This window comes from Muscardinus avellanarius, assembly GCF_963383645.1.
Source record: "Muscardinus avellanarius genome assembly, chromosome: 19".
NCBI classification, from domain to species: domain Eukaryota; kingdom Metazoa; phylum Chordata; class Mammalia; order Rodentia; family Gliridae; genus Muscardinus; species Muscardinus avellanarius.
In genome coordinates, this window is record NC_137805.1 from 313,288 (window position 1) to 338,543 (window position 25,256).

Consider the following 25,256-nt stretch of genomic DNA (forward strand, 5'->3'; position numbering starts at 1 on the left):
GTGTAGCTCCTACTTTCCTAAATAAACCTCTATGTCTCAGATTGGCTCGTGCTGAAATTCTTTTCCATCATGAATGCAATGGACACGGATGACCTCAGGCTGAGAAACCAACCCTTCCCTGCGACGCCCTACTAGGTTCTTCACGAAATTTCTCACTTAACCTTTACACCTTGTAAAGCGTGGCTTAGGACCCCGTTTTACAGACGGAACTGGAGCTTTTGAAGGGTCGTGTAGGAAGTGGTGAGCGGGGTCAGGGGGTCGCATTATCCTCATCCCCAGAGAGCGATGCTCTGCTCCGCTGCGTGGCCCACGTGGGGGCAGGTCGGCTGTGGCCCTCGGGCGGGAGCCCGGATCTGGAAGAAACGACTTAAGTAGAGGCACAGACTACCGCAGGAGGAGTACCTCAGACGCCACGCGCGACCTAACCCTCCGGACACCAGGAGAGCCTTGGCACTCGCAGTTTCTCGATCCCGCGCTCGGGTCGAGCGTGGCCCCGCCCCAGGCAAGGCAGTCCCGGCGTGCACTGCGGCGCCCACGCAGTACCTCTCGGAAGTCACGTGGCACGCGGGAGCCCCGCCCCTCCGCGGAAACGCGGGCGCCTCCAAATACCGCGCACTCTCTCGCGAGATCTCGTGACGTCACCGCTCGGCGTCATCTTGGTCTCGGAGCCATAAATTCCCCTGCAGAAGCGCGCGCTCTTTCTCGAGAGGCGCCTCTCTGGGAGGCTGTCGGTCCCGTCCACTTTCCGTGACGGTGCCCCCGGCCGGTAGTCTCCGCGTGGCGCGGAGCCAGGGTAGGCCCTACGTTGCTTCATTGCCCCGCTCCAAGATGGATGGCAGCGGGGTCGGGGGAGGCCGCTCTGGGGGAGCACGTGGCGCGCCGCTCGCCTACTTGCGGGGCTGCTGGGATGGTGGCGGAGTCCCGAGGCCTCCGGACGCGGTCGGGTAGGGAGGCCCGCGGAGGCGGGGCCGCGGTCGCCCCTGAGAGGCGCCCGGGAGGCGGCGGCGGCCCAGCTTCTTCTTTCCTCGCACAGCCAGGCGGCCCCCGCTCTAGGCCCGCGTCGCCATGGCCGCGGTTCCCGAGTTGCTACAGCAGCAGGAGGAGGACCGTAGCAAGGTGAGGTCCCTCCCGCCTCAGCCTCTGGAAGTGGAGGCCCTGCATGCCGTCCCCGGCCTTTCCCCCGTGCACTGACTACTCGTGGCCAGCCAGAGGCTCATTCTGCTCGCTTTCCCGTAGGCTGCCCCGAGGAGTTCCAGGGAGAACCAGACAAGTAGGATCATCTCCTGTAAGGCCCTCCCCGGTGCCCGATAACGAGCACACGTTCGGCCAGTCTTTGGGGCAAGTCCTTGGAGATGCCAGAATGTGTTGATATTAAAAATTAAAACTTCTTTGGCTCCCTGGTGACTAGAAGGTGAACGTGAAAACAGCTCGGAACAAAGCAGTGGTTTGTTGCCTCCAAGCTGCCCCACCTTTTGAGGAAATAGGTCTTAGTGACCCAAACGGGAAATTCCATCGAGCCATACTTTAGCATGGTATTTGCAACTTTATAAACGGTAAATGTGTCGTAGTGGGAAATGCGTAATTTTACTAGGTGCTCTAATATTTACAGAACTTGGCTTTATTTCTCTTTATGCAAGTCCCAAACTTTTGATGTCTAAAATATTACCGATGCAGTAAGTAGTAAAGACAAAAGCTTCCACTCGTTCCTTTAGGTTTGAGTTCTTGGTTTTGCATTGCGAGCAGGCTATGTGCCGCAATCCAAGCTGCAGAGCCTTCAGTATAGTTTTTCCGATAGGAAATTTTTTAAAAGAAATTTAGGAGGCTGTCCTAGAACTGCGATCCTCCAGTCTCAGTTTCCCAAATGCTGGGATTACAAGCATGCCCCACCACGCCCGGCTTTAATTTTTATTTTTTAATTAGATTTTTTTGTGGGACTGGGGGTGGATACCAAGGGGCCTTTCTACCTCTGGGGCTATACTCCCAGACCTATTTTATACTTTATTTGGAAACAGTCTCCCCAAGTTGCTGGGAGCTTCACTAAGTAGCTGAGGCTGGTTTCGAACCAGAGCAATCCTGTCTCAGCCTTCCAAGCCCTGGGATTACAAGCATGCACCATCACCCCCGCTCTACTCTTATGGACTCTTATGGACATTGGAATAGGATTATTATTTTGGTACTGGGAATTGAACCCAGAGGCATTCTACCTCCAAGCTACACCTCCAGCCCAATTTTTTTATAGGTTCTGGGGGGCCTCAAGTTACCAAGAGGCTGGCTTTGAACTTGAAATCCTGTTTCAGTCTTCCCAAGTACTGGTATGACAAGCCTATGCCACTATGCCTAGCTATACCTATTTTTTTTTTTGGTCATTGAGTTACTCTTAAGATGCCTCTTCTAAAAAAATTCTTTTGACACCCCAAAAGCAAATCTAACATGCAGGTGTTAGGTAGTAGATGAAGGGCTTTAGTTCTGAATGAAAGAAGCTCATTTTTCTTAAAGCTTTTATTTTTGCAGAATTGTGCTGGTTTCCCAGGAGATCCCTTACAGATTGCCAGAAGATCCTTAAAGACCTTTTGCTTTGTGAACTCATTTGGATACACTCCAGACATATAATATTAGATGGGTTTCTTGATGTGGGTTAGTTATTAAGAAGGGTGTTATTCAGAAGATTTGACCAGTGCACGGGCTTGTGGCCTTGTGAAGTGATGATTCAGTTTATCCATTCGCTGAGTGTGCTGCATTGACCTTCTTCCAAGCCTCAGTTCCTGTTCTAGGAACTAGGGCCATGTAGCCTCCAGATGCCCTGCAGTCTGCAGTGTTCTATTGCAGTCTGCTTGTGTATTGGCAGACTACTGGTGAGAATGGTTGGTGTCAGCAGGGATGGGTCCCTCTGGGTACCATCTCACCAAGATGAGTGTGGAAATCTGATCACTTGGCTGCAGTCCTTCTAGTTTTTTGTAAGCTCTCCCTGAAGTAATTTCATTGTTACCTATGTTAGTCTGAGGTCTTTGAGAAGTACTTTGAAGACACTTATTACAGTGCATTTCCTGTAAAGGCAGAGTTAGTAGAGCAGTTATAGTGGGTTCAGTTTCATGCACCAGTGCTACAATGAGAAGATGGGAGAGAACAAAGGTAATTAAGCTTTGGTTATCCTCAGAATTGGAGAGAAGAGTAACATTTCACAGTGCCAATACTTTGAGTCAAGTTTTTTTTTTTTTAAATACTGACACTTAAACCATAAAGGGAGGTGTGGGAAAGGACTTTAAAATTTCTTAAAGAGCATTCATTTCCTTTTTGTGAGTTGAAACAGTAGTAGTGTTGTATAAGCATGTGTAATATGGGTCTTTAATGTTTACAGAAGTTTGTGTGTGACACTGTTTTTAAGTGTTTTTGTGATACTGGGGATGGGACCCAGGGGCACTCTACATCCCCAGCCTTATTTTTTTTTTGAAACAGTCTTACTGAGTTGCAAAGGATCTCATTAAGTAGCTGAGGCTGTCCACAAACCTTGATCCTCCTCTCTCAGGTTTTTAAGTTTTATTTAATCATTCTTGAGTTGAAGATATGAATGTTTTTCCAGCTAAAATATGTCCTGTTTACTTCTGTGGGGAAAAAAGTGAAGATTTGTTCCAGGAGGCAGGCTTCTTTCCTCTTCCATGCTAGGAACAGACCACTCCTTGAGGTCATTTCTTAGGTAGTGGAATGCTTAAAGCGGAACAGTCTGAAGGAAATGCACACTGATAGCATGTGCTGAGTATATTTCTTTCATTTTGGGATGGAAACTTGGCCGTCATTTAAGTATATAAGAATATATTTGTAGCAGTTTCTTTGTAGTCAGATAGGGAAATGAAGAGACTGGCATTGTATATAATTTAATGTTTTGTCCCAAAGTAGTTATACTAAAATAGCGATTTCACTAGCCTTCCCCCATTCTAGTAGATCAGTTACCAAGGAGTTAATTTTGTCTGATTGTTTATCATTTTGGCTGTGTAGCACTCTAGAGACTACAAGGATCATGATAACCTAATGTGTATCACATCTCATGTTTCCACATTGAGTTCTGAGTTTCTGAATCTTGCCTTTTTGTGTTGTCAGGTTACATAGATGCTTTTTGCCATCTGTGAGCCATTAAACCTTTCCTTTTTTTGGTGGTACTGGGGTTCCTGGAAGCCCTTCTACCTCTGGGCTACACTCCCAGACCTATTTTTACATTTTTATTTGGAAACAGGGTCTCATAAGCCAGCGCATGTGGCTGGCTTTGAACCTGCGCAATCCTCCTGTCTCTGCCTCCCAAGCGCAGGGATTACAAGTGTGCGCCACCACGCCCGGCGCCATTAAACCTTTTGAAGAGGGAGTTTTGCTGCTGATGATAAAGTCTTGTGCCAGAATGAGTTATAAATTATATTTGGGCCCAGATTGAATGCCTGAAAGACTGTTGAGCAGCTGAGAACGCTGCAGGGCTGTCCTGTAGCCATTGCCTGATCAGGTGAGGAAATGAAAAGGGGATTCCCTAACAGGTTTTTGTCTCTTAAAGAGAAGTGCCTTGGCACTCATCAAAAGCAGTCTGATTTCTTAAAAATTTAGATTTTGCTTTCCAAGCAGGGTGCCCTACAATAGGATTGCAAGTTCCAGCTGCAAGATGCTTGTCCCGGAATGGCTGGGGTTTTAACTCAGAAGTAGCATGCCCCTGCATTCAATTCTCAATAGCAGAAGCAATAACAAAGCTGGGCATGGTGGTGCAAGCTTTGTAATCCAGGCATTCTGGAGGCAGAGACAGGAGGATCAGAATTCCCCGACAGCCTCAGCTACTTAGGCCCTCCTCAACTTAATGAGACCCTGTCTCGAATTAAAAATAGGGTAGGGGGTGTAGCTCGAGAGGTTCTATCCCCAGACCCGCAAAAAAAAAAAGCAAAAAAACTTGCTTTTCTAATTGAAAAAAGGCTTCCTTTTTCCTTGTTTCTTGCGAGGAGGGTGATTATATTCTTTTTAAGGATCTGATAGGAAAGTATATTCTTATAGGTGATGGTTTATAGGGAACTCTCACAAGAATCCATTTAAAGTCTAAATTCCATTGTTAGAGACAAATGACAAGGGATTTGGGAACCAGAAAACAGATTAAAGCTTTGCATGGAACCAACAGTCTGGCAGCCCAAGGTTGGGCTTGAGTTTTGAAGCTTTTTTTTGGCACAGTACTAGGGATTGAACCATGGGCATTCTACCTCCTAGCTACACCCCCAGCTTTATTTTTTATTCTTTACTTTGAAATGGGTCATCACTAGTTTGTACCTAGGCTTGCTGCAAACCTGTGATCCTCCTATCTCAGCCTTCTAAGTACTGGGATTACAGGCACGCACCACCACATCCATAAAGAGTTGGATAAGCAGTACTTTGGATGCCTCAAGCTTAGGGGATAGAGGTGGGTAAAAGGAGAGTAATGCCCATGCCCCCCTCCTACCTTTTTTTTTGCCCCTGTGTGTGGTACTGGAGAGTTAAACACAAGAGCTTTTTTTTGTGTGTGTGTGTGGGGGGGCTGGGGATGGAACCCAGGGACATTTGACCTCTGAGATACACCCCCTGCCCTATTTTTTATTTATTTTGGAACAGGGTCTCACTTAGTTATGGAGGGCCTCACTAAGTAGCTGAGGCTGTCCGGGAACTGTGATCCTGTCTCAGCCTCCCGAATACTGGGATTACAAGCGTGTGCCACCATGGCCAGCTAGGAGCATTTTTCCTGAGCTACATTCTACCTCCAGCCCTTTTATTTTATTTTCTTTTTTCTTTTTTTTCTTTTTTTTTTGCAGTATTGGGGATGGAATCCAGGGGCATTCTACCTATTTTTTATTCTTTATTTTGAAACAGGGCTTCACTAGGTTGCAAATGGCCTAAGTAGCTGAGGCTGGCTGCAGACCTGCAATTCTTTGGTCTCAAGTACTGGAATTACAAGCCTGGGCCACTATGCCCAGCTGAACCCTTTTATTTTGAAACAGGATCTGTTTAAGTTGCTGAGGGTAGTCTGAAAGCTGCCATCTTCCTGTCTTCCCAAGAACTGGGATTATATGTGTGTGCCACTACACCCAGCTTCCTCCTACTCTTGAGCTGGTGATTTGTGTAGCAAGTATGGCACAGGACTGGAGGGTGTTGATTTTGTTGACTAAGCAAGTATAAGAAGAAATGCTGAACTTTTAATCATACTTGGTACTTCTGGAATGAGGACACAGATGCTGACTTAGAAGCTCTAAGCATTTCACAACTTTGCTTCTGGGGATGGGACCCAGGGCCTCATGTGCTAGACAAGCACTATCACTGAGCAACATCCCTAGGGCATTTCCAGCTTTCCACTGATAGAGCTTCATCTGGAAGGTTATGAGAAAGTCCATTTATATCATGCTTAAGGGTCCAAATACTGTTACATGCCTATGTGGTGATTAAGACTATAATGTTAACTATTTGGGGCTTTTGTTGGAATTCCAAAGTTAGTACATACAGAGAATTTGAGCTTCTTTTGGAGAAGCATATCTGGCTTAGTTGCAGTTTTCAAATTTTTTATACTTTTGGTACATTATAGACTCACATCATAGTGCTCATAGTGGTAGTGACTTACATGCACATGGCACTTGGTGGGCTTTCTATTTTATTTTTTGTTTTGAAGCTGTTTCATTAGGTTGTTGATCCTCCTGGATCAGTCTCCCAAGTATTGGGATTAAAGGCATTTGCCCCCACGCCTGGCTTAACTATGACACTTAAATGAACCCCAATTACTTGGATATAATCGATTCCTTGGGTACTGTATTCCTAATTCCAAAGGCGGTCCATGTGGAATTTTTACAAGCTTACTAGTTTTGCCTTTTTGTAGGGTGCAAAAATGAAATTATCAGCATATTAGATTGAGGGATGATAGAAACCAGGAATTACGACTTTTAAGGATTGGAGGTCTGGGAATGAAGCTTTAGTGGTAGGGCACTTGCCTAGCATATTAAGGCCATGGATTTGATCCCTAAACAGCCAAAAAAGGGAAAGGAAAGCTACTGAATTGTAGTAGTTATGGCTGCGCTCTGGGACACGCACTTAAGACCTGTCCCCAGAGCTGCTGCCTCCAAAGTCTCCACAGGATTTGTTTGGCATTTCTAGAACCTGTCCAACTTTATTTCTGTACTTGGGCCTCTGACCCTGACAAACAGAAGATGGGTGGAGTGTCCAGTGTTCTTGTGTGATTACATTGTGGTTTATGTGTAGGTGTTTTTAAAGGCTATATCTTATCAGAAGGAAGGAAGCATTTATCAGAAATATGCCAGAACTAGAGTGGTAGTCTTGATAAAATGAGTCCCTGGCCATAAGCTTTATCTTTGTTTGCATTGATCTTGCAGACATGTGGGAATTAAACCATATAAATGTCATCAAGAATGCATTTGGAAGGAAAGGTTCTTAGGTTGAAGTGTCAGGACTATACTATGATCTTACTTATAGCTGATTTTAAAATTAAGTTCCATTGGCAGAATTTGAAACATTTCTTTGGGGAAACCCTTCCTGCGTGTGTGTGGTACTGGGATTGACATTCTTGCTACCTTGCTGAGGCTGGCTTTGAATCCAGGATCCTCCTGTCTCAGCCTCTCTAGTACTGGAATTATCAGCAAGCCTGGCTGAAAGCCATTCTTTTTTTTTTTTTTTTTTTTCCCCAGGTCTGGGATGGAACCCAAAGGCATTTGACTTCCGAGCTACAACCCCTGCCCAGTATTTATTTATTTTGAAACCGGGTCTCACTGAGTTGCGAAGGGCCTCACTAAGTAGCTGAGGCTGTCCGCAAACTGCGATCCTCCTGTCTCAGCCTCCCAAATGCTAGGATTATTAGCGTGCACCACCACGCCCGGCTTGAAAGCCATTCTTAAAGGCTACTTCTGGTTTATTTTTACATTTTGAAATTACTGCCCTTAAAGGAAAAGGGAAGTACTTAGAACATGTAAGACAGAGGGGAGAAAGGTAATTATGTGTTCTTAACGAATATATTTAGTCTTACACCTATTTGGGCCACGTTTTCTAGTTTATTTAGCTAATCTAGTTTATTGTAGTCTTTATTTTGAAAATGAGAATCCAAGAGAAATTGGACAGAAAACCTCAAACTCAACACCTCATCCTCTTAGCTAATTTTTCACTCAGTAATCTCCCTGTTAATCTAGAATTTCATGACTTTAGCACTAGTTAAGGAGGAATAGGTGAATGAGACACTTGACTACCAGTTCATATGCTTTAAGAATTAAAGAATTTACTTTGATCTAAGTTTAATAGGAAAACCTTAACCATTTTTTCCTAGTATCCCAGCTCTTTTTTGGGGGGTGTTGGGGATGGAACCCAGAGGCATTTTACTTCCGAGCTACACCTCCTGCCCTATTTTTTATTTTGAAACAGGGTCTCACTAAGTTGAGGAGGGCCTCACTAAGTAGCTGAGGCTGTCCACAAACAGCGATCTTCGGGTCTTGGCCTCCTGAATGCTGGGATTACAAGAGCGTGCCACAATGCCCAGCTCAGTATCCCAGTTATTTCTGCTGGCTACTCTTATTCTAAATTTTTTTGTGTGTGGTACTCTGGGGGTAGAACCCAGGGGCTTTTCTACCCTCAGGCTATACTCCCAGACCTATTTTATACTTTTAGAAACAGGGTCTCATTAAGTTGCTGAGAGCCTCACTAAGTACTTGAGGCTGGCTTCGAACCTGTGTGGTCCTCCTGTCTCAGCCTCCTGAGTGCTGGGATTACAAATGTGCGCCACCACTCCTGACTAAAAAATTTTTAACTGGCAAAAAGGAGCTGGATACATTTACCATTGAGTTTCCAGCTTCCAAACTAAGCTGCTTTGGTTGTTTCCAGGGTAGGGTGCACTGCTTGAGCTTATGTCTAACCACAGGAGGAATCTGCTTTGGTTAGTTTTGTAACTTGCCCTTCTTGTCTAGGTTTCTCAGGTGTTTGCAACAGTATCTGCAGTATAAATAGGTTCATCTACCTCTTTATCTCACACCATGGGACTGTTCTTTTTCATTTTTCCAGCATTAACTTCTTTCATATCTTTGGTGATAATGATTAATAAGGCTTTTTGTACTGGCATTTATGTGAAAAGTTCAAGATTTTTTTCTCATCTAGTTAGTGTGACACTACACTAACTAGATGAGAAGTATTGGGTTAAGTGTATTTCTCATTGGATGGACACGATACTAGAATCATAAGTTTATGATTTTGTTCAGATTATAGGAGTACTTTGGACAGAATGGGTTTAAAGAAGTTTCACCCTCAATTTTAAATAAACTTTGAGATATTTCAACTGACTTTCTTAGTAATCTCTGTATAAAAATACCTTTTAATAGCTACCTCCCAGTTTGGGATAGGCACTTTTTAGGTATGAAATGAGTTTGAAACTAAATACTCAATGTGTTTCAGCTGAGATCTGTGTCTGTGGACCTGAACGTTGACCCCTCACTTCAGATTGACATTCCTGATGCACTCAGTGAGAGAGATAAGGTCAAATTTACTGTGCACACCAAGGTAAGCAATAGAGTGGCAACTGAGTTAACCCAACTCAGATATTTTACTTTGGGTTTTAATTTGAGCCTAAGGGTAGTTTCATTAGCTTGCTTTTTCTATATCATGTTTGGAAGGTCCTTGTCTTGAAGTTTTCTTGGTTTCATGATTGGAATACCTTGCGTATTTGGGGGTGGCATGAAGACTGGTAACTCAATTCTCTGCTTGGTTTCACCTGATCATAGTAGTAGCATTGGCTGGAATAAAAAGGAAGCCAAGAACAATTTACATAGCAGTAAACTGCAGCTAAGACTCTTTGGTATTGAGTATTAGACCCAGAGGCATTCTATATCTGAGCTATAACTCCAGTCCTTTTATTTTTTTTGAAACGGTACTGCTAGGTTCCTGAGAGTCTTTAAAAGTGATGGCTTTTCTTTTTAATAATAAATGGAGTAAGTTTAGTCTTGAATATAGAGCTAGACCTAAGGTGGTTATATTTATTTAACTTCCTACTTTTTGTTTTACTAGTAGATTCTTAGATTCTCTACAGGTTTCAGAAAGGTGTTTTTTGGAAAGTGCCTTATAGGTGTCCGGTTGAATCTTGGGGGAGATAAGTATTACTGCTTTGTTCTTAATTGGATCTTAATTGTGATGTTTTTATGCAGACTTTTCCCATATCGTAGCCCTGGAAACCCAAACCAGTTGGTGGTTACCAGTGAACTTCTCCTTTCTTTCTTTACAGACCACACTGCCCACATTTCAGAGCCCAGAGTTTTCTGTTACAAGGCAACACGAAGACTTTGTGTGGCTACATGATACTCTTATTGAAACCACAGACTATGCTGGACTTATTGTGAGTACATTTTAGAAAATTAAATAATTAAGGTATTCTACTTTAAAGGCTAACTGCTTTTTACAGTAGGTTGTCAAGTGATTTCATCTGTGTAACTCTTCTATGTGAAGACTACTACACCAATGAGATGAAACACTTCCAGGCCTATGTATGCTGTATGCATTTTAAGAGGGTAAACAGTTCGAGTATTCAAGTGTGTGGGGGTGCTGAAGATTGAACCTGGGGGCTTCCTGCCTCTAAGTGACACCCTCAGCTCTATTTTTATTTTTATTTGGAATGGGATCTTGCTGGGTGATGAGAGTCTCATTCTCATCCTCCGAAGTACTGGGATTACAGGAATAGGCCACCTTGCCTGTCATTCATATCTTACCGTGAGGTACAATTTTTCTCTGGCACCTTATTTTCAGGCATGAGTAGGATTGTTTTCTAGAAAACCTCAGTATTGTTGATAATAGAAAAGGGGGCAGTTGTCAGCTTTTGAGTTAATTCTTAACTATAGGAATATACTCAAGCTGATTTCAAATGAAAAGGTACATTAATGAATAAAATTAGCATTTGAAGCTTGTGTTTAGGAATGCTCTGTTCCTTCAAAATTAGGACCTTTTTGTATGTGTGTACTGTGGATTGAACCCAGAGGCATTCTACTTTTGAGCTACATCCCCCTGCCTGATTTTCTTATTTGGAAACAGGGTCTCGATGAGAGTCTCACTTTGCTGAGGCTGTTCTTAAAACTATCCTGTCTCAGCCTCCCAAGAACTAGGGTCATGGGTTTGCACCACAACACCCAGCAAATATAATCTTGATGATTGATCACTGGTGGTTGGCATTGATTATACTAATTTTGTTTTATTTATTTATTTATTTTTGGTGGTGCTGGGGGTGGAACCCAGGGGTTTTCTCCCTTCAGGCTATACTCCCAGACCTATTTTATATTTTATTTGGAAACAGGGTCTCACTAAGTTGCTGAGAGCCTCACTGAGTAGCTGAGGCTGGCTTCGAACCTGCATGAACCTCCTGTCTCAGCCTCCCAAGCGCAGGGATTACAAGCGTGCGCCACCATGCCTGGCTGATTATACTAATTTTAAACTATAACACTGAAGCAATATAGACACTGGTATAAACTGAACAAGAAATTGCAATGAAAATGGCGTCCTGCATTCTCTAAATGGTTAGAGAATGCGGCTGGAATGAAAAGGTCACTAGGATACTGTTTGCAGTGGCAAGAGTTGAAGGTGTTGACAAGTCCTGTGGCCAGATGCTCATGCATTGTTACCTGTGTCTGCTGCAGATTCCTCCTGCTCCTACAAAGCCAGATTTTGATGGCCCTCGAGAAAAGATGCAGAAATTGGGAGAGGGTGAAGGTTCTATGACCAAAGAAGAATTTGCCAAGATGAAGCAAGAACTAGAAGCGTAAGTGGATTTTCTTGATTATGCTATCTTTTGACCAATTTCTGTGTTTGTGCACAGAAATCAAGAAACTGAAAACTAAATTTTTTTTTCTTTAGTAAGTTGCCTAGTACTGTTTTCTAAAACTCAGCTTGCAGAGTGTGGGATGTGTTTTTTGTATTTGGATTCTTTGAAGGCCATGGACATTAGATGGACTCCGTTTTTCTTCTGATAAGCCATGCTTAGTAGGGATTGCTGGTCTGGCACAGTGGAGAAGGTGGAGAAGCTGGGTTGTATGAATACTGTTACAGAGTGTTCCAAATAACTATTGAGGGTTTGAAAGAGGCCAGGTCCATAGGCAGCATATTTTAATCTGGTGGTGATTTTCAAGCAAAAATTGATTCTTTTTTCTGTGTCATAGTTGTAGGCTTGCATTACTGAGAACTGAAAATTTTCTACCAGATGTTCTTCAGCTCATATTTCTCTCTTTAAAGCCAATCAAACCTGAACTCTAGAACTATAGCACAATACCATTTCATATACCTGAAAGATTAGGAAATACTATTGAGTATATCTTCCCTTCTCCTCCCACTAACACTGAAGAGTCTCTGCCCTAAGCCCACGTTGTCTGAGGCCGCGCTCATACCTCCAGGCAGACATAGGCGTGCCTGGGGGTGCACACTGGAATAAAGCTTCAAACACACCCTCCTGAGGTCCTGTCATTGCGAAAGCTGAGCATGCTTTTTAATGCCTAGATTGAGATAAAGCCACTTCAACTTTGCTGATGCTGAGACTTTTTAGACTCTTTGTATACATGATTGCAAAATAAAAGAATTTCCTGGTCTTTTAAAGGTACAGAGGTCCTATAGCTGCTACATAAGAGCAGTAATTGCTTGTAGGTTTGGGGGCTCTTGGACTTAGATTCATTAAATCCAATTTTAGCACCACTTTTCTTGGTTCATTCCACTGATTCCAAAATGGCAACTGCCTTATTAACTAAGTAGATAACCAAGTCAAGTCACATTATTAAGTGTTGGTCCAGTTGTAGTATTTTACTTGGTCTGAGCAGAACAATAGAGTTAACCAGGAGTGGACAGTATGAGGTAGTTAAGTGGTGCCAACTGAATTCTGTGTGCATGTCTTTTCAGTGAGTATCTCGCTGTCTTTAAGAAGACTGTGTCCTCCCATGAAGTCTTTCTTCAGCGGCTTTCTTCTCATCCTGTTCTCAGTAAAGATCGCAACTTTCATGTTTTCCTGGAATATGATCAGGATGTAAGGCAATTTTATTTAATTTCCATGGTCCAGTATGATTTAGCTGGGCATAATTGCACACACTTTTAATCCTAATTGCTTGGAAGCTAAGGCTTGAGAATCACAAGCTCAAGGACAATTTCAGCAATTTAGGGAGACCTATGTCAAAAGGGCTTAGAGTATGGTTCAGTGGTAGAATGCTTGCCTAGAATGTGCCAAATTCCTGTGTTCAATCCCCAGTAACACTGCCCCAGAGCCCCCTAAAATATGAGTGTACCTTAAAAAGTATACTTCAGGAATGGAGATTTAGTGTAGCACTTGCCCAGAATTTACAGCCTTGAACTCAGTTCCCAGAAAGTTTATATTTCCTAGAAAACTAAATCTGAATTTCTTACTAATACAAGTATGATAGAAAACTTTCTTATGCTTTTCTCCCACAAAGCTCATTGTAGAAGTTATTCTTGTAACTGCATCTAAATTATGTTTGAAATAGTTGAAGTTAAATTGACATATATTTCTTTCTGCTTGCTCTTTTTGTTAAACTTATATTCTTATTTTTTCTACCTGTTACATTTGTTGCCATTTGATATATGTGAGATGAGCCCTAACTTGACAATTCTTCATTGTGTTTTTACAGACATAGTGTTTATAATAAAGATAACCTTATTATGTGTTCCTGTATTAGCAAAAATGTTTGACTTGGAATGTTATTCAGAACTTATTAGAGAAAATATATATAACATTCTCTTCTTTGGAATTGCCTTCTTTTAGCTAAGTGTCAGGCGGAAAAATACCAAAGAGATGTTTGGCGGCTTTTTTAAGAGTGTGGTGAAAAGTGCTGATGAAGTCCTGTTTTCTGGAGTTAAGGTAAGAGGCTTTGTATCTCTGAGAAGTTTCCTGAATATTTGGGAATGCATGACCTATTTTTTGGAAGAGATAATTGTATAATGCACAACACTAACTTATAAACTGTCTCATTAGTTGTATACTTTTAGATATATTGTATTAAATATTAAAATTAATTTGGCTGCCCAGAGTACAGGTATAAAGTAGAGAGTAGAGGGCAGTGTCAAATCTTGAAACTTTGGCACAGTTAAATTGATGTATATTTATTTCTTCCTGCTTGCTTTTTTTGTAGACTTGTATGCTTATTTTTTCTACCTGTTAACATTTGTTTCCACTATATATGTGTGTGAGATGAGCCCTTATGTGGACTTTTGTCTATCCATCAGTCTTGCCATTTGGTCTGATGTCCATCAAATTAAAAAAAGAAAAGAAACTCGCAGAATACAGTGTATTGAAGACTAGGTGGCTGTGTACTGCCTTTCAAAACCACTTTATTAACAATTTACTGGTCATTGCCAGAGTGCTCTTAAATAATTTACTCTAGACATTTCCTGCAAGCATTTGATTTTTGCTAGCCATGGTTGTCAGTATCTTATAAATTCTTGGAATTTCTGTTTGACTTTTTTCTTCCTCTTTAGGAGGTGGATGACTTCTTTGAGCAAGAAAAGAACTTCCTTATTAACTATTACAATAGAATCAAGGATTCTTGTGCTAAAGCTGACAGAATGACCAGATCTCATAAAAGTAAGTACCAACTAGCACTTATAGCCTTGCTGGTGCGCCTGCTCTGCTCCTATAAAAAGGACTGTGATTGTTCTTCAGATGTTGCTGATGACTATATCCACACTGCAGCCTGCTTGCAGAGCCTGGCTTTAGAAGAACCAACAGTCATCAAAAAGTAAGCTATTGTTGGGAAAGCATTTCCTTGGCCTCTTGACTACTGAGTATTGTAATTAAAAACACAATGATGGAGGCTTCTGTTTTCTTCTGAAGCACAAGCTCACCAAGTGTATTTTCCAGAACTCTGTGCTATACTAAGCACTTCTATGATGCCTGTTGGCTTAGAGTGCTCTTAAATGCCCTAGATATTCTTGAAGAGATTTGGTTTGATGATAATACAGTGGCACAAGTCTGATCTTATACTTTATATATGCTTTCTATGGTTTCTCTATCTTGGGCATTTCTTTTGCAATACAAAAAATGCAGAATAGCATTTTTTTTTTAACCTACCTCTGCCAGTAACAGGGAATACTGCTTCTGCCTTGAAGTTGAAAATCAGCATAATTTATTGCTTTGTGATGATGGTAGCTCTTTAGAACCTGACCATCAGCTGGATGCACAACTGTAATCCCAGTATTTGGGAGGCTGAAACAAGATTGTAGGTTTGAGGCTAGCCTCAACTACTTTGTGAGTCCCTCCCTCCACAGCTTATTGAGACCCTGTTTTTAAATGAAGAATAAGAAATAGGGCTAGGGGTGTAGCTTGGAGCTAGAATGCCCCTGGATTCATTCCCCAGTGCCACAGAAAAAGAAAAAACCTAAAAGTTCTCTTTGTATTTGATGAGGACCATTTTGGGCAGGAAATGGGTTGGAATGTTTCGAGACCATTATAATGAGAACACTTTAGTAAATTACAATCATAAAGTACCAAAGGCTAGGCTAGGACTCCTCAATTCATGTCTTAGAAGACCTTAAGCACAACTTTGTGTATATTTTCAGGTACCTATTGAAGGTTGCTGAACTATTTGAGAAACTTAGGGTAAGGATTTTTGTGTTGGTTTTTATAACATGTATATTTTATAATCTGTAGATCTCTTCCTTGATGGTCACCTTTACTTTTTTAAATAGAAAGTAGAGGGTCGAGTCTCGTCAGATGAAGATTTAAAGCTGACAGAGCTCCTTCGGTACTACATGCTCAACATAGAGGCTGCAAAGGTAAGATGAGTCCTTTAACTCCTTGACAGTTATTAGATCACCTTGCTATACCAGAAATAAAAGACAGTCTGTTTTTGTTAAAAATGGAAAGTTACTTTATAGTCAGCAAGTTGATTAGATAGGAATTTTGTCAGTTGATTGGGTAATTGACATGCTCTTGTGGCATTGTGTCCATTAAACAGGGTTGTAGCCAGCTTCAGCAACTTAATGAGACCCTGTTTCAAAAGATAAGCCAAGTGTGGTGGTGTTAGCCCATGCCTTTCATCTCAGTATTTGGGAGGGTGAAACAGGAGAATCTCAAGTTTGAGGCCAGCCTCAGCAGCTTAGTGAGAGTCTTAGCAACCTAGAAAGACTTGTTTTAAAATTAAAAAAAAATAGGGCTGAGGTTTATCTTGGAGGTAGAATGCCCTTGGGTTCAATCTCTAGAACCACCAAGAGAAGAAAAAATAGTGGAGAGGAGAGGTATTAACATAGATTAGATTCCTGCTATCATTTCAGGAAGTATACTTGGCACGTACCTGTGTTATTTTCTAGACTGCTTTAGCTGTTTGATTCCTGGAGAATTTTATGCTGTGATTATTTTCTTTTTAGGACCTCTTATACAGACGCACCAAAGCCCTCATTGACTATGAAAATTCAAACAAAGCTCTGGATAAAGCCCGGTTGAAAAGCAAAGATGTCAAGGTGGCAGAGGCACACCAGCAGGAATGCTGTCAGAAATTTGAGCAGCTTTCTGAATCTGCAAAAGAAGGTTGAGCAGGAGCATTCTTCTACTCTTTACATTTTATTTGGAACTAATTTCAAGCTTTATAGAGAGGAAAAGTACAAAAGTACGAAAACACCCATCTATCCTTAACTCAGAATTGCTCATTTTAACACTCCCTGTCTTTTATGACAGACATACTCAAACTTGGCCTTGTCTATATAAACAAGCACTTAAACCAAAGGAGATGACATTGGCTTTCATATCAAGTTATCCTGTCTCTTAGTCTCCTTGACTCGGGATTTGATTATGTATTGATAATGGCCTTTTCAAAGAATCTAATTTCTATTTGTAAGCATTTTTCCTCATTTTGAGTTGCTGTTTCTTTATGTTGATTCTTTTTATTCATTCCTGACAGAACACATGTGTAACATGCCTTCTTTGTACCTATCTTCCCCTCATTTGTGGTGTTATTTTGATTTATACCATATCCAGTTTCTCTGTACAGTTACCTAGCCACCAAGTCTGAGGAAATAATCGAATCCCCTTACACATACCTATTCTTCATTAGACTTCCTAGACCTACTGTGTATTGATTCTTGTTGGAACTAGCCTCTTTTTGTGGTGATTAGGGATGGAATCCATCATACTACCTAACAGTCTCACTAAGTTGCTGTGGCTGTCCCTGAACCTGTGATTCTCCTGTTTTAGGCTTCTAAGTACAGGGATTATGGATGTGTATCTCCATGCCTGGATGCCTTTTTTTCTAATAGTGGGTTTAAACTTCCAAGGAAATTTATTATAGATGTGAGACTATAATGAACCAGCTTTTTACATTTTTATGACATCACAGACCTTTTAATCTCTTGAGATACGCCCCTAACCCATTTTATTTTGAAGCAAGGTCTCCAAGTTGCTGCAGCCTTTGACCTAGTAGTCTTCCTGTCTCAAGTCTCCCAAGTAGTAGGATTACATGCATGTACCATCACGCCCAGCCAATGCCTGGTCTTTTTTCATGGCATTAGGGATAGACCCTAGGGGCATTCTACCCCCAGCCCTATTAATCATTAGGATGATTAGTCTCACTGAGGCTGGCCTTGAACGTGTGATTGATCCTCCTGTCTAAGCCTCTCCTGTAGTTACAAGTGTGCAAGACCACATCCAGCTCAAATTTTTAAGAAATCATTTTTAATTAACATCATAATTGTATTTATAGTGATTTGAAACTTAACAGTTTTGAATAATCAGTTTTAGTAAGCATTGAAGCTTACTAAGTTATCTCACTTAACATGTATCCTGGTGTGATTAAATATTATGGATACAATGTACCTTATTACTGGTTATAGTCACTGTATTATTAGATCTCAAAATTTACTCCTGTCTAGCTGAAATCCTGTCCCCAGCTCTGGTGACCATATTCTTTATAAAAGCCATTCTCATAGGTATGAGGCATAGTATCTCATTGTGGTTTTAATTTGCATTTTCCTCAGCAATGCTCAGCATTTTTTCCTCTCCATAAACCTATTTGCTTTTATCTTCATTTTGAAAAAAGGTCTCACTAAGTTGTGGAGGGCCTCACCAAGTAGCCGAGGCTGACCGCAAACCCATGATTCTTTTGTTTCAGCTTCCCAAGTCCTGGGATTACAAGCACGAGTCAGTACACCCAGTTCCATAAAACTTTTGGCTATTACATATTGTCTTTTGAGGAGAGTTTTCATCCCTGGAACTCTCACTTAAGCCCTTTCCCCAGGCAACATTACTGTCGTAAGAGCGCAGCTCCTCATCAGTTTTAGTGCTTGGTGGTTGGGTATGATGGCCACTTGTGATCACAGTGACCAGAAGCCATGTGGTGTAGCCCTATCCCAGGTAAGAACATTTTAGGAAGCTGGATGTGGCAGCTTTATACCTGAGTCCTAGGAAGCTCAGGCAGGAGGATCATAGGTTTGAGGACATCTTCAGGAATAGTGAGTCTTAGAACCTAGTGTTTCAATTCGTGCTGGAGGTATATTTGTAGGTAGGATGCCCCTGGGCTTAATCCCTAGTACCAGATATTAAATTTTTTTTTTAATGTGAGGAAATAGCCGGGTGTGATGGGGCACCCTTGTGACCCCCGTGCTTGGGAGGCTGAGACAGGAGGATTGCACAGATTCGAAGCCAGCCTCAGCTACTTATTGAGGTGCTTAGTATCTTAGTTTCCAAATATTATATAAAAAATAGGTCTGGTGTATAGCTGGGAGGTAGAAAGCCTCTGGGTTCTACTATCAAAAAAAAAAAAAGGTGAGGAAATAGAGGTATCTTGCTCTGAAGATCAAGTGTAAGAGTTGTGTTTGGAAACTGATGAATATGAAAACTTAACTTTTCTTGGTTTGGTTAAATTCAATTTTTTCTTTGTAGAACTTGTAAATTTCAAACGGAAGAGAGTGGCGGCTTTTAGGAAGAATCTAATTGAGATGTCTGAACTGGAAATAAAGCATGCCAGAGTAAGTGCTTGTTTCACATAAGCCAACAACTTTTTGCGTCCCGCCCTCCCTGTATTAGGTGCAGATGGTGTTTTCCTTGTGGTTAAATCCCCTATAACACTTAGCCACTTAATGGAATTTTTTTTTCTACTGTAAATGAAAAGTTTACAATGCTTTGAAATAGCCTTTAAGGAGATTCTTGGCCCCTGCTTCTCTTCCACAGGCTTCACAGACCACACTGAAGAGCCTACTCTTTGTTTTTTTATTTTTATTTTTTTGTTTATTTATTTATTTGGTGGTACTGGGTGTAAAACCCAGAGGCTTTCTACCTCCGGGCTATACTCCCAGACCTATTTTATATTTTATTTGGAAACAGGGTCTCACTAAGTTGCTGAGAGCCTCACTAAGTAGCTGAGGCTGGCTTCGAACCTACGCGATCCTCCTTGTCTCTGTCTCCCAAGTGCGGGGATTACAAGCATGAGCAACCATGCCCAGATAGACTTTTTTTTTTTAACAGTCTCACCCATAACTCTTTAGTATCCTAAAAATTTTCATGGTACTGGGGATTGAACTCTGGCATTCTACCTCTGAACTACAACCTCAGCCCTATTTTTTTATTTTTATAATAGAGTCTCCCTATATTGAGCCTCAGCTGTCCCCAAACCTGTGATCCTTCTGTCTCCTCCCAAGTACTGAGATGATAGGCATGGGCTGCCGAGCCCAACCTCAGCAACTTTTTTTTTTTTTTTTGGTGGTACTGGGGTTCCTGGAAGCCCTTTTACCTCCGGGCTACACTCCCAGACCTATTTTATATTTTTGAAACAGGGTCTCTTAAGCCAGTGCGGCTGGCTTCGATCCTCCTGTCTCCGCCTCCCAAAGCGTGCACCACCGCGCCTGGCTAATCTCAGCAACTTTTTATCCAATCTTCCTAATGCCTTTTCAGGTGGAATCCCTGATTGCATTTGGGAGCTGGCAGGGGTGGGTAGGGGGAGTGAGGTGCTGAAGTAGTGGCAACCTGCTCCTTATCCTGGTGCCTCCCTGGACAGCAGTCCCTTTTAGGGAGAGAAGCTTCATGAGATGAGATTGGGATAGGTTGCAGTTTAATTGGGATTTAGTGCCAACCAACTTTGGCTGGCTTCAGAACTTTTGGAAAGTTATGTGGGTTTGTGATTCTTTAGTGCATAGCAATTGCTACATTCTAAAATGACTCATTGGGCTACTTTGACTTTGGTGTTAACCTGCATTTTGTTTTCTTTTTTTCTCCCCCCAGAATAATGTCTCCCTCTTGCAGAGCTGCATTGACTTGTTCAAGAGCAACTGATCTGTCTTTCCTTTGGGGAAGGAGGCAAATGTGAAAGCCAGAGTCACTTGCACTTAAATAATTTCCACAGCAGATGATTTGCTTCTACTTTAGTTTAAAATCATGTGAAATAAGTATATTGATTTCTAAAAAAATCTTAACACTTAACCATGTTGGTTTAAAAACATTTTTATTGCATGCTACTTGGACATAACTAATCCTTTTCCTTATACATTAATACCTCAGAGAGGGCAAAATCTAAGTACTGGGTTCTCATGTAGTTTGTCTTCAGTTACTAAGAAAGGTGCAGAAGACACAAGCCTTCTGGAAGCAAGTAGAAGCAATCGCCCGGCCCCGGTGTTTCACACTGACTCATGTGCCTATATCTTATAGACGATTCTGTCCTGGAGGTGCCAGTGCAGCACATGGCGGCAGCTCCTTGTCAGACATTCCATTTCTTCATTAAGTGACACCCCCCCCACCCCTTGTTTCTTGTGTTTCTTTATTAACCCAAAAGTTTGTACTATGGCGCTAATAAGATCATTTATCTTTATAAAACCTTTGCAGTTCCATTTTGTAGTTGGAATATAAACATTTAAGGGCAGGAGAGTATATAGATATATACATAGAAACAAATATGACTTGCATCAGAAGATGGCTACAAGAAAGATGAGTTCCTTGATGATTGAGGGCATACCTACATGTTTAGGCCTTTTTGTTTCTTTATAAAGGATATAATAAATAGTACAACTGTGTGGAGTGTTTTTGTGGGTAACAGCCAGAATGTGTCTTGAGGAAAGCAATTGCAGCTTGTCTACAGGGGGAGAGTTTGGCTGTCTGACCTGAGTCCTGTTGACCTTCACTCTAATCTTCTTTTAGTACCTGGAATTGAACCCAGAGGCATTCTACCTTCATGTAGAATCCCCCTGGTTTCTCAAGTACTGGAATGATAGGTGTGTGTCACCGTATCCAGCTCTCAGAATTATTTTTAGGGACTGTAGACCAGTTGGTTAGGAAGTGTTACCTATCCCTGATCTCGGGTTTGTGATTGCAAATGAAAGACTGGGCATTAACCCAGGTGTTCTTTCTCTGAACTATACTTCCAGACACTTAATTTCTTGTTTGGAAATAGTAACTCTGCTAGATTGAGTCTCAGTAAGTTACTGAGTGGTCTCAAACCTGGCCCCACCTCCTACCCTATTGACACTGGGTCTCACCAAGTTGCAGAGGGTCTCAGGATATTGCTGAGGCTGGCTGTAAACCTGCAGTCCTTATTCTATGCCTCCAAAGTTCTGAAGGTAACAAGCTTTGTGCAACCACAGCTGCCTAATGTTTACATTTTGGCAGGCTTACATGACCATTGGGTGTCATGACCGCAAATTGGTGCTATCTACTGGGTTTTTCCTACTGTGAGGTTTTCTAATGTTTGTAGTTCACTCATGAAAATGCTTTTTTTTGGGGGGGGGGGCGGGTCTGGGGATGGAACCCAGGGGCATTCTACCTCCGACCTACACCCTCTGCCCTATTTTTTATTTATTTTAAAACCGGGTCTCACTGAGTTGCAGAGGACCTCACTAGCTGAAGCTGTCACGAACTGCGATCCTCCAGGTCTCAGCCTCCCAAATGCTGGGATTACAATCGTGCACCACCACGCCTGGCTGAAGATGCTTTTGATATCAGGTAAAATCCTATTATCTACCACCTTTGGCTTCTACAACCATTAACTGGTCTGAGTTGCAGAATTGGTTATTTGCTGTTTTAGCCCCATTGGCATTCTATCTCTGAAGTACAAACCACAGTCATATTTTTTTTTGAAATGGGTTCTCCCTATGTTGCTGACAGCTTCATAGTTAAAAACTCAAAAGTTACTGAGGCTGGCTTTGAAACTGATCCTGTCTCAGCCTCCCAAGTAGTGGGATTATAAATTGCCTCCCCATTTGGTATAGGTAGCTAAAGTCGCACATAAGTAGCAGCCACAACGTCTTCTGCTTCTGTAGCACATACTTGGGAAACGTGCAAAATGAGTTTTACCTCTGCTGTTGGTCTACTCATTTCCAATTTCCACACTCTTCTCTATATTCCTGGCATCATGACCAGTGTCCTCTGCTGTCCTTGTCACAGCTGTCTGGTTTCAGGCCTCTGCACTTCACATGAGGTCTTTTGACAGTTTGAGACCTTCCTCTGCCATTTGCTTGAGCAGCCTCCATTGGGCCAGCTAAACCTTGTGTATGTGACTAGGTGTCCCCTAAGTTGAGAGCATACGGTGGTCTCTAGAGAGCCTTTGTTGAAAGATTTTAGATGACTAACTTCCTGCCATCTTTCCCTCTAGGATGGATAGCAAAGCAAGTTGTTCAGGGATGCTCAGTCTCAGCGCTGATGGGGTGCAGTATATTTATGCTATAATTATCCCTTGGGGAACTAGGACTGGCAGGAGGCACTCCCCAATACTAAGCATTGCAGACTAGTCCCTGGGGACTGATGAGAGGACAGTTGGAGCTGAGACCTGGCAAGGCAGGTTCTGTAGATGCCTCAGTAAGTGCTCCAGACGAGCTAGAGATTAAGGGAAGAGTGGGTGGGCGGGCATAGGCAACACAGTTCCATGGTGGCCCAGGGATGGTTTGGAGTGTGGAGGCTTCTGTGCTTTCATTGTTGAGGTTCCCCTATTAGGATGTGGTCTTCAGAGACTGCTAATGATCCTCCAGGCAAATCCACACTAGGAGAATTATGTTTTGTTGAACCTGGAGGCATTCTACCCCTGGATGAATTTATTTGGGAACTCTCACTAGGTCACTGAACCTCACTAAAGTGCTGAGGCTGTCCTTGAGCCTGTGACTCACATGTATCAGTCTCCCAAACATTAGCATTACAGGTGTGTGCCACCACGCCCAGCTGTAGGACTCTTGGAGAACCCTTCCAGAAGGGCTCTCGAAGCAAAGGAAGCGAACACAAAAGTGTTTTTTAGAAACCAGAGTAGTCTAGTCCAGGGACTGAACTAGTTTCACACATACAACCACAATAAAACAGGTTATACATTTCTTCCTAAAGAATATTTGGGAATATCCAAGCATGGAAGAAGCCTTTGGGAGGCTGGTCACAAAGAGCACATCTCCACCTGCTCCATTCACATTGTCCTGCCTCATTCTCATTTGCCCGTCTTAGTTGTGCATAATACCTAGGCTTATATAAATATATAAATATATATTTTTTTGTACTGGGGTTATAACCCAGGGGCATTCTACCTCTGAGCTATACCCCCATCCCTACTTCTTATTTTGGAACAGGGTCTCACTGGGTTGCAAAGGGCTTAAGTATCTGAAACTGAACCGATCCTCCTGTCTCAGCCTCCCAAATGCTGGGATTACAAGCATATGTAAACACGCCTGGCTCCCCTCATCATCTCCCCCCCCCCCTTTTTTTTTTTTTTTGCAGTACTGGGGATGAAACCCAGGGCCATTCTACTGAATTTGGAAGATATTTTTAGCAGTTGGGACAGTAAGTACCCTGCACCTTAAACTGCCAGTAGGCGGCCGACCGTAGCCAAGGCTGATGGGCCCTCTGGCTGAGGGAGCTTGTCACCTGCTCAGGTCACCATCCTGTAGCTGAAGTGTCATTAGTACCAGGAAGAGGGTTGCCCTGCCCCTAGTAGTTCTGCATGGTGTCCTTCCACTACTTTCAACCTCAGGTGAAACCCCTCTGGCTGAGTCTGACCCAGCCATGCGGTGTCTGAAAGGAAGGCAGGGAGGACCACACCAGGCAGTGGGCCGTGGAGCTTCAGACAGGGTGCTGAAAGGGCCCAGGACACCCTCTTCTACCCACCCCCCTCGGCACACCCCCACAGTACTCTTTCTAAAAGCTATGCATATTTGTAAGAGATTCAACAGTAAATGAATGAAGTAGGAAGTAAAAGTCCTCTTTTACCATACCTACATGCACCAATTTCATTCTTATCTACATAGATATGTGCATTTTACAGAAAATTAACAATGCCAGAGTTTGGGTTAATTCCTGGAGGTTTCCAATTGTCAGTAGGAAAGGTAAGCTAGGTGTGGTGGCATACACTTGTAATCCCAGTACTTGGGAGGCTAATACAGGAAGATCACAGGTTCTTGGCCAGCCTCAGCTACTGGCTATCAGTAACTTAGACCCTGTTTGCAAATTAATAAAGAGGGGTGATTTTAATCCTCAGTATCACAAAAAGTAAAAATGAAATAGGAAACTTTTTTTAAAGGTACTAGTGATCAAACCCAGGACCTTTTGCATGCTAGGCAGTTTCCCTACCACTGAGCTATATCCCTAGTCCTGTTTCATTTAGAAAATCCTCATAGAAAATCTTCCAGAGGCCTGAATGTAGCTTCTATGCATCCTTGTCCTTTCACTACTAGGTTCTCACTAGCAAAAGGGCAGCCTCCTACCCACTTCATCCCACAGGTGAACAAGGGATATCTTGTCCCCTTCCTTTAGCAACCCCTTCCCTGGTTTACCCACTTTTCTTCTGCAGAGGATTCATTAGCTGAAGTTGTCAATGACTTAGGAAACTATTTTCAGAGTAATTTTATTTCTTTTTGCAGTACTGGGTTTTGAACCAGGGGGCATTTTACCTGTGAGCTACACCAGTCCTATTTTTTTTTTTTTTTTTCTGAAACGGTCTAAGTTGCAGAGGGCCTCACTAAGTAGCTGAGGCTGACTGTGAACCTGTGATCCTCCTGTCATAGCCTCCCAAGTACTGGGATTACAAGTGTGTGCCACCACACCCAGCTTCTAATACTTTTTTTTTTTTTACAAAACTTTAAAAATTGTTACATTGTGGCGCCTATGATATTTCAAACATTGTTAAATTGTGGCGCCTATGATATTTCAAACAAGTCAGGTGTGGTGGTGCATATCTGCAATCTCATTACTTGGGAGGTTTGAGATGGAAACATCACAGTTTTGAGGCCAGCCTCAGTAATTTAGTGAGGCCATCAGCAACTTAGTGAGACCTTGTTTCAAAATAGAATTGTTTCAAAGTAAAATAGGGCTGAGAGTG

The 25,256-nt window shown here is 42.3% G+C and overlaps 1 protein-coding gene across 1 annotated transcript; it reads left to right on the forward strand.

Moving 5' to 3' along the window:
* Positions 1-1,065: 1,065 nt before the first annotated feature.
* On the forward strand, positions 1,066-20,251 carry SNX5 (sorting nexin 5; the record flags this gene model as incomplete). The annotated part of the gene is made up of 13 exons (XM_080716611.1): positions 1,066-1,116; positions 9,418-9,522; positions 10,241-10,351; positions 11,640-11,761; positions 12,886-13,009; positions 13,760-13,855; positions 14,473-14,578; positions 14,657-14,732; positions 15,553-15,592; positions 15,682-15,768; positions 16,360-16,519; positions 18,866-18,951; positions 20,201-20,251. The coding sequence occupies 13 exons, from the start codon at positions 1,066-1,068 to the stop codon at positions 20,249-20,251; spliced, it is 1,215 nt and encodes a 404-aa protein (XP_080572737.1).
* Between the last annotated feature and the right edge of the window lie 5,005 nt (positions 20,252-25,256).